The 17,884-nt window shown below is 37.1% G+C and overlaps 1 protein-coding gene across 1 annotated transcript in view; it reads left to right on the forward strand.

The window, feature by feature from the left end:
• Window positions 1–17,884, forward strand: part of COL28A1 (collagen type XXVIII alpha 1 chain) — a 182,326-nt gene that overhangs the window by 53,191 nt on the left and 111,251 nt on the right. The window contains exons 12-15 of the mRNA XM_032753457.1: window positions 1,968–2,036; window positions 3,155–3,223; window positions 15,265–15,333; window positions 17,777–17,845. Of these exons, the coding sequence (XP_032609348.1) occupies window positions 1,968–2,036; window positions 3,155–3,223; window positions 15,265–15,333; window positions 17,777–17,845 (276 nt within the window). The remainder of the gene's footprint in view (window positions 1–1,967; window positions 2,037–3,154; window positions 3,224–15,264; window positions 15,334–17,776; window positions 17,846–17,884) is intronic.

The raw sequence follows: 17,884 nt of genomic DNA on the forward strand, positions 1-17,884 counted from the left end.
ACTGGTCAAAGTCAGCAGACTTTTTTTTTTTTTTTTAACAGACGGAGTCTCGCTCTGTTGCCAAAGCTGGAGTGTGGTGGCGTGTCTTGGCTCACTGCAACCTCTGCCTCTCAGGTTCAAGCAATTCTCTTGCCTCAGCCTCCCAAGTAGCTGGGACTATAGGCAAATGCCACCAGGCCCAGCTAATTTATTTATTTATTTTTTTAATTTTTAGTAGAGACAGTGTTTCACCATGTTGGCCAGGCTGGTCTTGAAGTCCTGATATCAAGTGATTCACCTGCCTCGGCCTCCCAAAGTGCTGGGATTACAGGCATGAGCCACCACATAGGCTACAGACCTATGTGAAGCAATAGTAAAGCAATGTCTTTACCATATCCACAGAACGTTGCTCTGGTTACCAGGTGTCCCTTCCAAAATCACAAGCTTCTGGGGCAAATTGAGACTTTAATATTTCTGAAAATTCCTTCATCTCCCTTCATCTCAGAGAAGGCTTGTTTCACTTTCCTGTTTCATTTTACTGTTGGTTAGTGAAAGCATGAAGAGAGAAATCTTTGGGTTGAATGAAATTTTAAATAGCAAATATTCATTAGCTGAAACATGAGTGTTCAGAAATCTTCCTTAGCATAAATTTAAGGTACATGTGTGAATGTAAAAAACTGGAAGGAAATATACCAAAATTTTAGAGTATTAATAGTTATAGATAGGTAATTTAAAATTTTCTTTGCATGCATGCTTTTCAATATATGACAGTTTTCTACAATGAGACGTATTATTTTGATAAACAGAAAAAAATCATATTATGAAAAGGGTAATTGGAGTCAATAGCCACTCCCCTTCCCCTATCATCATGCCACAGGGCTTAAAGCCCGAGAGACCTAGAGAGCTGTAACTGTGTGAGTGGTATTCAGCTGTGAGTTTGGGCTGGCCAGGTAATCTCTCTGGGACTCGGGTTTCTCACCTGTGAAATGTAGGGGTTTGAGTGCAACAGTCGCATCTAGTTCAGAAATGCCTGAATTCTATTATGGGCCTGCCACATCATAGGCTGTTATTATTTCAAAATGCTCTGGTTTTGAGTAACAGAAATCTTGAATAATAGTGGCTTAAATCATAAGAACTCTTGCTGTTGAGTAAACAGAATATTTGAAGGCAGGTAGTTCAGGACTGGATCAGTTGCTCATTGAGGGTATCCAGGAGCCAGACCTCTTCAACTGCTGGCTTTTGTCCTAGAGATTGCTGCCTTATAGTAACAAGATAGTTATCACATCTCTATGTAGGAAAAAAGAGGCAGAGGCAGTTTTTTCCTTTGCATCCAGTAAGGTCCTTCACATCTCGTTTGTCAGGATTGAGCCATGTGACCAACTGAGATGAATCAGTGACGAAGGGAAAGGAGACCCCCATCTTGCATTAGGCCAATGATCATTCATCCTACACCTCTGAGGGCAAAGAACAGCTGCCCACTGACTGACTCAGTCAGGGGTTTATCAGCAGGGAAGGAAAGCTGAGAAAGGACAGCCACAGGGGAGGAAACAAAATATGTCTTCCAGAGCACTTAAAGATTTGTGAATGAATGAGTGATGGCCGTGTTATGCGTTTTATGGATCCTGAAAACACTTGACTTTGCGGGCCCCTTCCTCCATAAAAATATTAAAAAATTATATTTATGAATGCAAGCTGTATTCATTGTTATATAGTTATTATGTTTATTTTTATTTTGAATCAAAAAATTACAATTGGAACATATTTGCAGGCTCCTAAAAGTATTGTGACTACTGTGCCTAGTGGATAATTTGATCTTGGGTCTGTGTTTTCTTTCCAAATGAATTGTAAACAATCGAGGGCAGGCACGATGTACTAGGTTTGTTGTTGCTCTGAAGGCCCCTATTGCAAAACCATACATCTAAGAGCTGCTTAATCAATACTATTGAGTTGACCTAACATATAACTGATGTCACTATTTCTTCCTCTAGGGTGAGCCAGGTCCTCCTGGTCCTTACGGTTCTCCAGGAGCTCCTGGCATTGGACAGCAAGGTGTTAAGGTAAAGATACTTGTCTTTTTGCCCACTGATGACTGTTGAATTTATTGTAGGGCCTGGGGGAGCCGTGATTTGAACTCCATTTGGCCTAAACCCAATACACACAAGGAGACTTCCTGAAGTTACTTCATTTTATATGCTTGGACACAGAAATGTGCTTGTCAGGGGCAGTTACCACAAGAATAATTAATGTATTTTTAAATTTTGTTGGAATGAAAAACTTACTTGTCTCCAAATACCCACCCTTTTGCCAAGGTACATGTAGTTCTGTTGTTTTCATGGACTTTAAACATTCACATGCAAATGTTATTGGGAAGTGAAACAACTTAACACATCAACAATCATGGTTCACATTGAATAAGCATAAAGGGGCAGAAACCAGAAGGGCCATGGCAATGAATAGGTCAATGTTGGCAGAGAGTTTTGTAGAGAACTAGAAAGGGAAGGAAGGAACGTCCATCCTGTGAGGCTGTACATTATGCAGAACATATTAATAAAGCAGAAGTGCCTATTTTGAATGGCTTTTCTAAGTGGTTGTGACAATAAGACTTTAATGCAGGATTAAAATAGCAAGCAGTACAAAACAGTGTACTTTGAATGTAATTGAATATCGCCATGTATAGCATTTCAACAATAAGCACATTGAGACTCCAGGAAAGGTGGAGTTTATGCTGGCAGAGTTATGGAGAAGTTTTCTGGAGGAGATGAAGTCTGAAAAGAGCTTAAAGGAGAGATGAAATAGGATAGAGTGGGGACAAGGAAGGGGTGACATTCCTGGATGGTGGCAAGAGGGCAGGGCACAGCACACACACTGTCAGCTTAGTCAGCTCAGTAACCAACATGCATTGCCACACAGTCTGTCCTGCCAATTCTTACACAATATTTTGTGAAAACTGAAAATGCTGAACTATATTTGGACAAGAAGAGATAATAAACATTTTAGGGTAATTTGTTCACTTAAATTCTAGCTATTTCTCTTCCTCTAGAATTTTTTACCTTTATGAATATGAATATTTTGTCTATTTCGCATTTATCCCTGTTGAAATCTTGAGAGAACTTTGTGCTATATTTATTCTTTATTTAAAATCTCAAGCTTTCATTCTATTATTTCTTTCTCTTAGGGAGAAAGAGGCCAAGAAGGAAGACCGGGAGCTCCAGGACCCACTGGAGTTGGTGAGCCTGGACAGCCAGTAAGTAGCAAAAATTCTAGATGGAATGAAAAGGACAAATATAGTTTTTACTTGTTCTCTCTGTTTAGAATAAATGGTCAAATTAATCCACCTTGTGTCTATTTTATTTATTTATTTTTTTGAGACGGAGTCTCACTGTCACCCAGGCTGGAATGCAGTGGCATGATCTCGGCTCACTGCAACCACTACCTCCTGGGTGCAAGTGATTCTCCTGCCTCAGCCTCCAATTAGCTGGGACTACAAGTGCACGTCACCAGGCCCAGCTAATTTTTTTTGTATTTTTAGTAGAGACGGTGTTTTGCCATGTTGGCCAGGCTCATCTCGAACTCCCGAGCTGAGGTGATTCACCCACCTCAGTCTCCCAACCACCTTGCATCTTTCTGAGCAACAAATGAAAATAAATATGCGAGGACCAGATCCAAGTGCTATTTTTCACAACACTTGAAATAGAACTATGTATATATGTATATGTGTAAATATATATGATGTTTACAACCAACTCTCTTTTACCGTAACTTCTTACAAGATTAATCAACTTGAACAAGAAGAAAAGAGTTCTCATGTGTCAAAATTTTCTAGGACGATCTGGACTCAAGCCTAATGTTTATACTTTATAATGGATTTCTTTGTAACCATGAGAAAAATCACTGAGAATAAGGATTTGGCTCATTATCTAATCCATGAGTATGCTCTAAAGCTAGGATGGATAATGGTAGACAGATAATACCTGTGTTATTCACAGCATCTCTTTTGTGTAGCTTTGAAGTTTACGGTTGTTGGAGAAGAAAAAAATTTCTATTAAAAGACATTTAGAGAGGAAATGAATAAAATGTGATTATTCTGGTATAAGAAGCTTGTTAGCTTTTCAAGTAATCATTCTCCTAGGGAAAAATAGTAGCTGACTCACTTAGGTACAAATAAAAACAACTGATTTTGGATAGCTGGTCTTTGAAGTTGTTTTTGCACTGCATAGTTCCTCACATGTGTATATTCACAGAAACAAACACTTCCTTACTGCACTCTGTGAGTGAAATGGCCACTATTGTTTAGGTTTCGGCTTTTTACTAATGTCTAAACAGACTAATTCAAAAAAGAGAGCATCATATGGAAGAATACACTGGAGTAATCATCTAGAGATCAGTGATCTAGTCTTAGTTTCCACTAAATAGATGGTACCATTAAAGATAAACCACTAACTTATTTTGTTCTCTATTTTGGTTTTGTGTTTCTGCTTAACAAACTTCCACAGGACTAAGTGCCTTAAAACAATAATTTGTTATTTCTTATGATTTTGTGGGTTGACATGAGAGTTCTGTATAACTTGAAGTCAGATGGAGTGCTAAAATGGCTGGAATGTTAAAAATGGCCTCACATGGCTGGCAGTTTGGTGCAGGTTGTTGTCTGGGAGCTTAGCTGGGGTTGTTGCCCACAGACCTCAGTTCTCCTCCACATGGGCAGCTACAGTGGTTGCTTGGCCTTCCTCACAACATGGCAGCTTGAATCCAAGCAGGAGTGTTCCAATAGGCAGAAACCACTCATCATGTAAGGCTCAGCCTCAGAAATTATACAGCATCATTTCTGTGACATCTAAAATAAGTACAGGACCAGCTCAGATTCAAGTGGAATAGAAAAAGATTTCGCCCACTTATGAAGAATATCAAAGAACTTGTGGATGTATTTAATTTAGTAAAGTCTCAAATTTTAACTTCTATAAAATTAAAAGATTGGGTTCTCCTTAGGTCTATGATTTTCAGAGCTGGAAACATTCTGAAAATGTCAAAGAAATAAGTCATAATTAATTTTTTTTTTAAGAGAGTCTTGCTCTGTCGCCCAGGCTGGAGGGCAGAGGCATGATCTCGGCTCACTGCAGCCTCTGCCTCCCAGGTTCACGTGATTCTCCTGCCTCAGCCTCCCGAGTAGCTAGGATTACAGGTGCCCGCCACCATGCCTGGCTAATTTTTGTAGTTTTTGTAGAGACAGGGTTTCACCATATTGGCCAGGCTGGTCTAGAACTCCTGACCTCAGGTGATGAACCCACCTTGGCCTCCCAAAGTAATGGGATTACAGGCGTAAGCCACTGTGCCCGGCATAAAATATTTTTAAATATAGATTGATGATTGTTTTTTCCAAAGAACTTTGTGCTTTGCTATTATTTATACCTTCCAAACTCAGCACTAAACTTAAGAATGAGTGTCACTTATTGTCATTCTTAAAATGTTTTTGTTTTTAAATAACGAAATATTTTAAGCATATTGGAAAATATAGAGAATGAGTTGGTAAACCTCCACCAGGTAGACAATTATACTTAGTACGTTTACTACTCTTGCTTTAGATTTTCTTTAAAAAACATAAAACATTATGGATACAGTAAAGTCTCCCCATCTTTTTCAGACAATAGAAGAGGAAGAAACACTTATCAACTTAATTTGTGAGGCCAGTTTTCCCCTGATACCAAAACAAAATACTAAACATAATAAGAAGAAAACTACAGACCAATATCCCTTGTGAATATAGACATAAAAATTCTTAACAACATGCTAGCTAATAGAATTCAACAATATATAAAAAGAATTATACAGCATGACTAAGTGGGGTTTATCCTGTGGATGCAAGCCTGGCTTAATAATTGAAAATTAATCAATGGAATACACCATATTAATAGGCTAAAGAAGAAAGATCACATGATCACATCAAAAGACACAGAAAAGCATTTGACAAAACTCAAAACCCTAATAAACGCTGATAAATCTCTCATAAAAACTCTCAGAAAACTAGAAATAGAGGAGGAACTTCCTCAATTTCTATGAAAAATCTAGAGCTAACATTATGCGTAATAGTGAAAGAGTGAATGCATCCCTCTAAGATCAGGAACAAGACAAAGATGTCTGCTCTCATCAGTCTTATTCAACATATTGGAAGTTCTAGCCAGCACAATAAGACAAGAGAAAGAAATATAAGGTATTGGTATAAAAACAATAAATAAAACTATCCTTATTTGCAGATGATATGATGGCCTCCATAGAAAATCCCAAGAAATCTATACAAAAACCTCCTAGAATTAACAAGTGAGTTCAGCAAGGTCACAGGGTACAATATCAACATACAAAATCTATTTGATTTCTGTATACTCGTAATGAACACATAGAAACTAAAATTAAAAGCACAACACCATTTTTGATTGCTAAAAAAGAAAAATATTTGGGTAGAAATCTAGTAAGACATGTATAGGACTTGTATAAAACTACAAAACAGTGATGAAAGAAATCAAAGAATACTTAATACATTTAGAGACATGTTTATAGATTAGAAGACTTAACTACGTAAAGATGTAAATTCCTCCCAAATTGATGTGAAAGTTTAGTGCAAATGTTTTTGATACCCCAGCAAGATTTTGTTTAGACTTGGACAGGGCTATTTTAAAATTAATATGGAAAGGCAAAAGAGCTAGAATAGCTTTTAAAAAACTTGAAAAAGAATACACTTGGAGAAATTATACTAACTTTTCTGGTCTTAAGATTTATTATATAGGTACAGTAATAATGACTGTGTGGTATTGGCAAATTATAGAAATATGATCAGTGGAACCGAATAGAGACCTCGGATTCAGACCTACACAAGTATAGTCAACAGATTGTGAAAGCAATCCAACAGAGGAAACATAGTCTTTTTAACAAATGGTGCTGGCGCAATTGGATATCTGTGCAAACACAAAAAATGAACCTCAATTTAAGTCTCACACCTTATACAAAAAGTAACTCAAAATGGATCATAGATTTAAATATAAAATGTAAAAACTATAAAACTTTTAGAATAAAACATATGAGAAAATCTTTAGGATCGTGGGCTTGATGAAGATTTCTTAGACATGTCACCAAAAACATGATCCCCCCTAAAAAGTAATTAATCAGACTTCATCAAAGTGGTAAATGTTTGCTCTGTGAAAGACTCTGTTAAGGGTCTAAAGAGACAAGGTGCTGATTGGGAGAAAATATTCACAAACTACACATTTACAAAGGATTTGTACTAGGAATACATTTTTAAAAAAAATTCTCAAAACTCAATAATAAATCAAAAATCGAATTATAAATTGGGCAAAATATCAAATGTATGTACATATCTCAAGCATATATACACGCACATACACAACTTGGTATGTATATATCTATATATGTGTACATATACTTGTATATATTTTTACATATTTTGTTTCTTTTTTTGTGGTTACTAAACTTTAATATGTGTTCTTTTTATTAACTTTTATTTTAGCTTCAGGAGTACATTTGCAGGTTTGTTATATAGATAAATTGCATGTCACAGGGGTTTGGTGTAGAGATTATTTCATCATCCAAATAATAAGCATAGTATCTGATAGGCAATTTATCCATCCTCACCCTTTTCTCACCCTGCACCTTCAAGTAGGGCCCAGTGTCTGTTGTTCCCTTCTTTGTGTCCTTGTGTTCTCAGTATTTAGCTCCCACTTATAGGTAGGAACATGCAGTATTTGGATTTCTGTTTCTGAGTTAGTTTGCCAAGGATAAGGGCTTCTAGCTCCATCCACGTTGCTGCAAAGGACATGAACTCATTCTTTCTTATGGCTGTGCAATATTTCATGGTGTATATGTACCATATTTTCTTTATCCAGTCTACTATTGATGGGCATTTAGGTTGATTCCTAACATGTTTTCTTGACTAACAAGTTTGAAATGTCATCAATATTGCCACCCACTCCTGAAAAATATACTGACCATATGAGGCTTTTACTTCAATCATTTCTTCCAACTTCAGAGTATTATTCCTATTGACTTAGTTCTACTTTATTTTCATCCTGCCAAAATTATTAATTATTATTTTTGAACTTTTTTTTAGTCAGTATTTTTATAGTTTTACCCATATATTTACTCATTTCTTAGTTGACATAGCTTCCTAAATTTCTCTTTTCTTCTTGGCTGATTTCTTTGTTTTTTTCAATAAATACTTCTTTCAGAAGATGTTTTCAGTAAAAATATGTTAGCACTAAACCCTTTCAGCCTTTGGTTGAAATGCCATTGTTTAGTTTGCTTTGTAAGAATAGTTTAGCTGGTGCAGTCTGGATTGTGTACTAATTCCATTGTCTGCTGGCAACCATGGTTTCTGTTTCCATGTCTTTAGTCTGTTTATAATTTCTTGTAGTAATTCATTTTTGCTTTAGGCTGCTTTTGCAATATTTTTTCATTCTTTAGATTTCCTGTAGAGGAATTATGATGCATATAAACGTGAATATATTTTCACATATACTTTTTCAGATTTACTGTTTCATGAATCTGAGGACTCCGTAGTTTAAAAAAGTTCTTAGCTATTATTTCTTCAAATATTTTCTTTCCCCATTCTATTTATCAAGAAATCCTACTAGATATTTGGTTGCAATTGGATAATTTTCTCAAATCTAACTTATAATCCGCAAATTTATCTTCATCATGTTATAAAATGTTCTTAACTCATTCATTGTATTTTTAAGTTAATAAGTATTTTAAAAATTCGTAGTTATTTTTTAAAATCTGCCTTTTATTAACTATATTATCTTTTTACTATACTGTTCTTGTATTTTCCATTATTTCCTTAAGACCATTAAGTATTTAAAGTACTTCTTTTTTGTCTCTATTATTTTATTCTATTATTTGAAATTCTTGAGGAAGTTTACATTGTGTTACTTTACTTTTATTCATTGTGAGTTATTTTCTTTTATGTTTTGTACTTTGCCATCTGAATTATTTTCAGCTGGGCTTTAATTGTGAATCCTAAGCATTCTTAGGATTTGAGAGGAGTTTGCTTTTGTATCTCTTTTGTACTCCAGGGGTTTCCTTGATGCTAATGTCTTGACTAAGGTGTTCATGAACCACTTAGATAATGTCAATTGAAATCATAAACTCATACACAGCACAGGACCAGGGTAGAAATTTTTAGTCATTATGAGCCCAAGCCAAGCAGACAAGATTCTTGTCATTCATATCATTGTGTTGATGGGATGGCTTTTTTCTACTTTGTTCTTTCATTGACTATATACAGATGCTCCTTGACATACAATGGAGTTACATCCTACTATACCTGTCATAAATCAAAAATACTGTAAGTTGAAAATGCATTTAGTGTTGGTAACACCGAAGATGGTTCCCAACTTACAATGGTTTGATTTATATATATTTTTTACTTTATGAGGATGCAAAAGCAATGCATTCAGTAGAAACCATAAGCCCATTGTAAGTCATAAGGAGGTCCTTGACTTACCATGAGGTTACATGCTGACCAACCCATTGTAAAATCCAAAAATCTTAAGTCGAACCATCCCATATGAAGTTGGAGACTGTCTCTATAAGTTTGTGGGAATCTCAGTTTCTCAGTTGTAATTCCGTCTTCATTTTCCATTGCGTGAGCCAAAGTCTTTGCTGCTGTTCCTCCCTCTAAATTTCCTAGTCTTCTTCCCACCACACAAACACACTTTTCTATTCAGGACAGCTGTAGCACCAGCTTAGATGCTTACCTAAGATGCTTAACTTATATGCTAGAGTTCTCGAGTTTTGATTCTCTCTTTTTGAACCATGTAATTTCTCTTATCTTCTTTGGACTCTTCCATGCCTTTAAAATTCATCTTAAAAAATGTATATTACCTGTCTTTCTAAATGTTTGTAGTTGAGAGTTTTTAACAATATTACCAGAACATGAAATTCTTGCTTGCTTGATTGCTTTCCAAGTCATAATTACAGAGTTATACTTAATTGGGAACTAAAATCATAACAAAGGTGGGAAAGATCCTAAATAACATATCAAAATGTTGCACCAAAATGTCATTATAAAAAAATCAACAATGTGATTTTTTTTTTTTTTTTTTAGACAGAGTCTCACTCTTGTCCCCCAGGCTGGAGTGCAATTCGGCGATCTCGGCTCATTGCAACCTCCACCTCCCGGCTTCAAGCGACTCTCCTGCCTCACCCTCCCAAGTAGTTGGGACTGCAGGCTCCAGCCACCACACCTGGCTAATTTTTGTATTTTTAATAGAGATGGGGTTTCACCATGTTGGCCAGGCTGATCTCGAACTCCTGACCTCAGGTAATCTGCCCGCCTCAGCCTCCTGAAGTGCTGGGATTACAGGCCTAAGCCACCACGCTCGGCCAACAATGTGAATTTTTGAATTATTTAGAAGTAAGGTAAAGACTTATCTTAGGACTGACAAAAGTTCTACTGAAAGTCCTTTACTTTGTTTCTTTGCCTGAATTATTTCAAGTGTTTCATATTTAGTATGACTCTCTTTTCACTACCACATTAATATAAATCTGCTGATAGATTGAATTAATACTCTAGCTCTGAGACCTACTTTTGAACTGTCATCTGTAATCTTTATGTGATTACCACTAGTTTTGTGCTGGTCTGGTAGATGTAACTGATTCATAAAAATTAAATTGGTTAAGACTGTCAGGGTGATCTGTTTGTTTTTTATGCGAGGTTATTCAGAGCACTGTAAATAAACAAATAACCCCTGAAAGAGAACTATAATTACTTTGAGATTAAAAAATAAAGTAGATGGCACTGTTTGAAGATAATGGACAGTTACTACTATTATTAGCATATTTATCTCTAATGCTTGCAATGCATATTGAAAGCATTGTTATTGATTATTAACACTATTGAGATTACTATGGAAAGTAATAAGATGAACGTAATGGACAATCATATTTTATCTCATTGTTAATATCTCAGATAAAGCATTTCACTGATCAGGCTGTGTTAACTGATAATTAGATTCCTTCATTATTTATTTTTTATCAGAGGTGTTTGTTAGAAGCCAAGTAAGTATGTCGTAGTTGTAATTGGTTCTCATGGCCTTAGAAAGGACACTGAGTTTTTTTAATAGAAAGATTTCTGTCTTTTAAAAATAATCTTTTGGTACTATCTTAATAAATTAAACTATAGCTCATTTAAACCAAGTACCTTCTACTTCTCTTCTCTGGCTAATGATCATCTTCCATTCTGAGTGTTTAACTGGAAGACTTGAGAATATATTGATGGTGTGGAATATTACTCTGATGGTTTATAGTAATTACACTTTGGATCACTGCTTTTTTCTCCTAAAAGACTGTCCATGAGCATTAACTCTCTGTTCTCAGCAGCTTTGAATACTTGGCTCCTTAAAGATCCAATCTTTTCACCTCCACTTTAGCTAACGTTCTCTAGAAGTGCAGAGAATGAAGGAAGATTCAGTGTTTATTCTGTGCAGCATGCTTTTTACACATTGTTTAATTTAAATCATTCACTCTGAGACTGCCTTTATTTGTAAAAACTTCCGTGAAAGGACATTCTTAGCAATTACAGGACTCAAGTAAAATAATTTGGATAATGATGGCAGATATTTATTGAGTGCTTAATCTGTAAAAGATTTAAATCTCTCTGACTTAATCCTTACATGAACACTTGTGGTTGAGGTAGATACTGTTATTATCACCATTTTGAGGAGGATGTTGTGCTTTGCAGAGATTGACTTACTTGTTTAAGGTGAAACTGCTACTATGTAGCAGAGCTGGGACTTGAACCTCAGTCCAAATGACACCAAAATCTGCTCTTAACTATTATGCAATACTGTCAGCTCCATGAGACAGGGAGCAGTTTTGTCTGCTATCCCTAGAACCTAGCACAATGCCTTTTACCTGCTAGGAGTTTGGTGTATCTTTGTTGGATGAATGAAAAATGTTGAGTGAACTGGAAAAATACTTCCTTACATTTAATGTAAATTGTGGTTTTTTAATTTGTCATATTATTAGGGAAAAAATAATTTGTCAATGTTTTCTTTGTTAAAGTATGTGTTTTCTTTGTTCAAGTATGTGATGTTGGCTTGGCACTTTTGGTTTAGTTTGCAATCTATTAATAATTTGGTTTAGTTTGCAATCTATTAACAATTTTCATGCTCCTATTTATTTTCCTACTAGCTAATTGCTCTGCCAGTAGAATAAACTGTCATGGATATTAGTGCTTTCACTAAGGTCTTGGAAGTGTTAAAAGCTAGGTTTCTGTTAAGTGTTACAATTTAAATTGAAAAAGATGTTAGCTTTTTCTTTTAATTAAAGTCTTTACGGCATCAGTATGCATACATACTAAAGAAGATTGTCTTGTAAAATATAAAACATTAGGGAAAGACAAAAAAATTAAACGCTGAAAAACAGATCTTTTTCTTACGAATCTATAACTATGATCAGTCACTGATAAGTATAATGCCGCATCCTCGTTCTGCTACTGGGCTTGAGGAGAAAAGCGTCTTAAATCACCCTGGATTATTGTATCTCAAGCCCAAAGATCATTCAGTGTTTGTAGTGTGCTGGTTTAGGAACTTGTGGGAAACTTGGCAGACTTTGTTCCATCATAGGTTTATTTCTCTGGCAAGTGAAGCCTAATTATCTGTTTAGATTCATCAGAGGAAAAGCTTCAGTTTTTTCTTCTAAGATTCTTATTGTAAGTTCCTTTACTACTTTTTTACCTTCTGGCCAAGAAGAAAAGGAGAGAAAAATGATCGTCTTTAAAAATTCCTGATTTAAATGAAAACCTCACTATTACTCTTTTATTTTTCCATTAGTACATTTTCTGCAAGTCCATTTCAAAGCCTGAGACTGTGTTTTTCTTAACTCATGTGAGAAGTCATCTTTCCTAGTGGCTTTCTGAGCAGTAGTTACATTAACTTCTTAATTTGAATCATTTCAATTGAAAATCATGTTTCCCCTTAATGATCCTATCAGGATTTCAATTTGCATGTAAAACTGCCTGTGGGTTCAACCAGTTCCTGAAATAATTCAAGTTTTAATCCAAATTTATCAGCACAGAAATTGAAGCGCATGTAAACAACACTTAATGCTTTAAAACAGCTGTGTGATGATTTCTTCACAGCGCTCCCCTGATAATTAAATTATTAAATCACTCTGCATCCTTCTCTGGGCCACACAGTTCCAGATTTTTAGCATTTCCTCAGATAATTTATTTCTTAATTCTTATTTCAAAGCATCATTTAATTTCCATTTTCTTCTACTTTGAGAACACTGGAATAGAACATTTTATGTCAATCAAATGGAATGAGTATTTGATACAATATTATTCTTCGTAGCTCTACAATTCTACTGATCAGTATTGAGTTTACTAGAAGGATTCTCACTAAAAATTTAAATAGAGCCACAGTCATTAGCCATTCCTTGGTATTCATGGGGGATTGGTTTAAGGAGCTCTGTAGACACCAAAATCTACAGATGCTCAAGTCCCTTGTATAAAATGGTGAGAGGTGACAGCGTGCTGGCAGCCCTCACAGCCCTCGCTTGCTCTTGGCGCCTCCTCAGCCTCGGTGCCCACTCTGGCCGCGCTTGAAGAGCCCTTCAGCCCACTGCTGCAGTGTGGGAGCCCCTTCCTGGGATGGCCGAGGCCAGAGCCCACTCCCTCAGCCTGCGGAGAGGTGTGGAGGGAGAGGCACCGGCGGAACGGGGGTTGCACGGCGCTTGAGGGCCAGGTAGAGTTCCGGGTGGGCGTGGGCTTGGTGGGCCCTGCACTCGGAGCAGCCGGCCGGCCCTGCCGCCCCAGGCAGTGAGAGGCTTAGCACCCGGGCCAGCAGCTGCGGAGGGTGCGCCGGGTCCCCCAGCAGTGCTGGCCCACCGGTGCTGCGCTCGATTTCTCACGAGGCCTTAGCTGCCTCTCTGCGGGGCAAGGCTCTGGACCTGCAGCCTGCCATGCCTGAGTCTCCCCCACCCGCCGTGGGCTCCTGTGTGGCCTGAGCCTCGCCAACGAGCGCCGCCCCTGCTCCACAGCGCCTGGTCCCATCAATCGCCCAAGGGCTGAGGAGTGCGGGGCACAGGGCCCGGGACTGGCAGACAGCTCCACCTGCGAGCCGCTGCGAGATCCACTGGGTGAAGCCAGCTGGGCTCCTGAGTCTAGTGGGGACTTGGAGTACCTTTATGTCTAGCTAAGGGATTGTAAATACACCAATCAGCACTCTGTATCTAGCTCAAGTTTGTAAACACACCAATCAGCACCCTGTGTCTAGCTCCGGGTTTGTGAATGCACCAGTCGGCACTCTGTATCTAGTTAATGTGGTGGGGACTTGGAGAATCTTTATGTCTAGCTAAGGGATTGTGAATGCACCAGTCGGCACTCTGTATCTAGCTCAAGGTTTGTAAATGCACCGTTCAGCACTCTGTGTCTAGCTCAGGGTTTGTAAATACACCAATCGACACTCTGTCTCTAGCTAATCTAGTGGGGAGCTGAAGAACTTTTGTGTCTAGCTCAGGGATTGTAAACGCACCAATCAGCACGCTGTCAAAACGGACCAATCAGCTCTCTGTAAAACAGACCAATCGGCTCTCTGTAAAATGGACCAAGCAGCAGGATGTGGGTGGGGCCAGATAAGAGAATAAAAGCAGGCTGCCCCAGCCAGCAGTGGCAACACGCTGGGGTCCCTTTCCATGCTGTGGAAGCTTTGTTCTTTTGCTCTTTGCTATAAATCTTGCTGCTGCTCACTCTTTGGGTCCACACTGCCTTTATGAGCTGTAACATTCACTGCAAAGGTCTGCAGCTTCACTCCTGAAGCCAGCGGGACCACGAACCCACCAGAAAGAAGAAACTCCGAACACATCCGAACATCAGAAGAAACAAACTCTGGACACGCCGCCTTTAAGAACTGTGACACTCACCGCGAGGGTCCGCGGCTTCATTCTTGAAGTCAGTGAAACCAAGAACCCGCCAATTCCAGACACAATGGCATAGTATTTGCATATAACCTATGCATATCTGGTATACTTTGAATCATCTCTAGATTACTTACAATACCTAATACAATGTAAATGCTATGTAAATAGTTATTATGCTATAGTATTTAAGAACTAATAAAGTAGAAAAAGCCTGTACATGTTTAGTGCAGCTCCAACTATCCATTTTTTTTGGCATGTGAACTGAAATATAACCATTCTCTTTCTTCCTCTTTCCTCTCTTTCATCACTCCTTCCATTTTCTCTCTCCTACTGCTCCTCATTTTCTCCTGTCCTAACCAGGGTCCCCGTGGTCCTGAGGGAGTACCAGGAGAGAGGGGCTTACCTGGAGAAGGATTTCCAGGACCAAAGGTAACAATACCTTCTGTACCAGGAAAAGGTGCTTTGTCTTGCATGCTTGTGAATTACAAATTTTAAAAATGTGTCCTGGCCAATTTTTAGAAGTTAATTATTTTTCTGACCATCTTTATTCCATTAAATGAAGGAATATGTAAATTTCCCTGTAATATGAAAGTACAGTAAAATTTGGAACTACAAATAAGTAATGGAAAGACTTCTACTTCGTGTAATTACTACATATGAAATTAGAAAAATCTCTTAAAGTAGTTTGCAGTCATTTAAAGCCACAGTGATAAGTAACATTCTTATGCCCAGAAGTTAAATCACTGAGTGTAGCTATGGCAATGTTTTGCTCACAGCTTTTTTCAAGAAACACAGATAAGAAACCAATCTGTAATAGTACTGCCATCAATATAATAAGAAAGAAAATTTTACTACAGAAACAAAATGTTATGAAAGACCTCCTTTTTTAACTGGCCATTGAGAATTTCCTGTCATTTCCCTTATGTAATTTTTGGAGCTCAAGTTGTTCTGCGCCAAGGGTTGGCAAACTTTTTCTGTAAAGGGGCAGATAGTAAATATTTTAGGCTTTGTGAGCCATATGGTATCTGCTGTAACTACTTAACTGCTGTTGTAGCTTGAAAGCAGCCATAAACAATGTATAAATGAATGAATGTGGCTGTTCCAATAAAACTATATTTATAATATAAAAACAGGCAGTGGGCTGAATTTGGCTTATGGGCTGTAGTTTGCTGTCCCCTGATATAGGCAGTTTGTATATAATCTTTGGCACATTTGCTGAAGGGCATGTTAAAAAGTGTTTTCCAAAATACTTTGAGCAGCATCAACAACATTTCAGAGTACATAAAGATACATTTTGGAGTCCTTCTTCCTTTATTTCCAAAGTCTTCCCCAAAAACACACACATGCATACACACACATACTGCCCAGAGAAGTACATGCTGCTTTCTAAGTGTCTGAGACCCTCCACATCAGTCATTCCATCAGGTTACTAAGATACGGCCTTCTCAGTATGGCCTCATGCTCTAAAAGTGCGTTTCATTCTCAGCTTCTTCCACCATGATCAATATTCAATTATCTATGAGAATCCTAAATCTCTACTAGAGGGAAAACAATTAGATAAAAACAAATAATTCATCCTTAGTTGTGAGTGACTGCTGGGTTAAATTTTAAAAGACGCCCTTGTTAATGAACATATTTTAATTTGTCATGATAATGGAAATAATATGTTGGATAAAGGGATATTACTAACACCTTTGACTAATCACAGTATCACTATCAGAAGACAGGTCAGCAACTTGGCATGACATCACCGAAAGTTTTGTAATACACAGTTTGAAATTTTTTTGGCACTTAGTAAATTTCTACTTCTATTTATGTGTAGCCCAAATAATCTGAAAAATTCAAATAGAATTATTTCTCTTTAAAATCTGTGTTTTTTAAAGAGAAAGAAATAAATGAGAAATGAATATGTGAAACATTAAGAAGAATATTCCCGGGTATTTCATAGTGACAGGTTCAACATACTTTTATATTATATAGGTATTATCATACTTTATTGATACTCTTGTATGTAATAGCTCATGGGCATTGACCTCTATCTCATCAAAGAAAGAACACATCATGTTCTGTGCTGTTTCAGGATGAAGTATATGCAGTTATATTCTGTGGTAATGATCAGAAGAACCCAGAATCAGAATATTTCATTCTCCAACTAGTCAGACCAATGGGTGTTCTCTATATGTGCTATTTGGGGCTAATTTGCAAATGTTCTTTGATTTTACTCTTGGTTCTAATAAATTTATTAAATGAATGCTGCTTCTGATTGATTATATGGTTTATTTTTCATAAAAATGCATGAAGTATTATGACTTAATATACATTATATTAAGGACACAGCTGTTCACTTAGGTCATGTAACTATAGGAGCATATCTAAGAAGATTTTCCATGAATTCTTTTAAACATAAATTTTCAATGAATGTTTATAAACAAAAAAAATGTAGTAATCTAATCCTACCAAGTATTAGTTCACGTATTAGTATGAGAGATAAATTTTCCTTGTGTGATGGACCCAGTTTCAGCAATATTAAGGAAAAGGAGGCTTGATCCAGCTAGTTATACTACATGATTGATTAGGTGATTCATTTCCAGAATATTTTTGTTTAAATTGGGAACTGAGCTCTTTTCTAACTTCAGGGATGCTACATATGTATTTTGCTTGGATAGCTTCCTTCTTGTTTAAGTGTTATGACTAATGTATTTTTTGCAAGTTGCAAATCTGAGAGTCAATTAGAATTACCCATTTGTAGTAAACAGTGACTTTGGATGCTTCATTTAAAAAATAATTTTGAAGCACAATTCATAGTATTTGTAAACTCTTTTAAAATTCAGATTTTGGTTGGTGCATTGATATCCCTCCCTTGTACTTTCAGGGTGAAAAAGGTTCTGAAGGACCAACTGGCCCACAGGGATTACAAGGCCTGTCAATCAAAGGGGACAAGGTACTGTATAGTAGAGTGTACACTAGAAACAATGCCAAT

The sequence above is a fragment of the Hylobates moloch genome, unplaced genomic scaffold, assembly GCF_009828535.3.
Source record: "Hylobates moloch isolate HMO894 unplaced genomic scaffold, HMol_V3 SCAFFOLD_1, whole genome shotgun sequence".
Classification (NCBI taxonomy): domain Eukaryota; kingdom Metazoa; phylum Chordata; class Mammalia; order Primates; family Hylobatidae; genus Hylobates; species Hylobates moloch.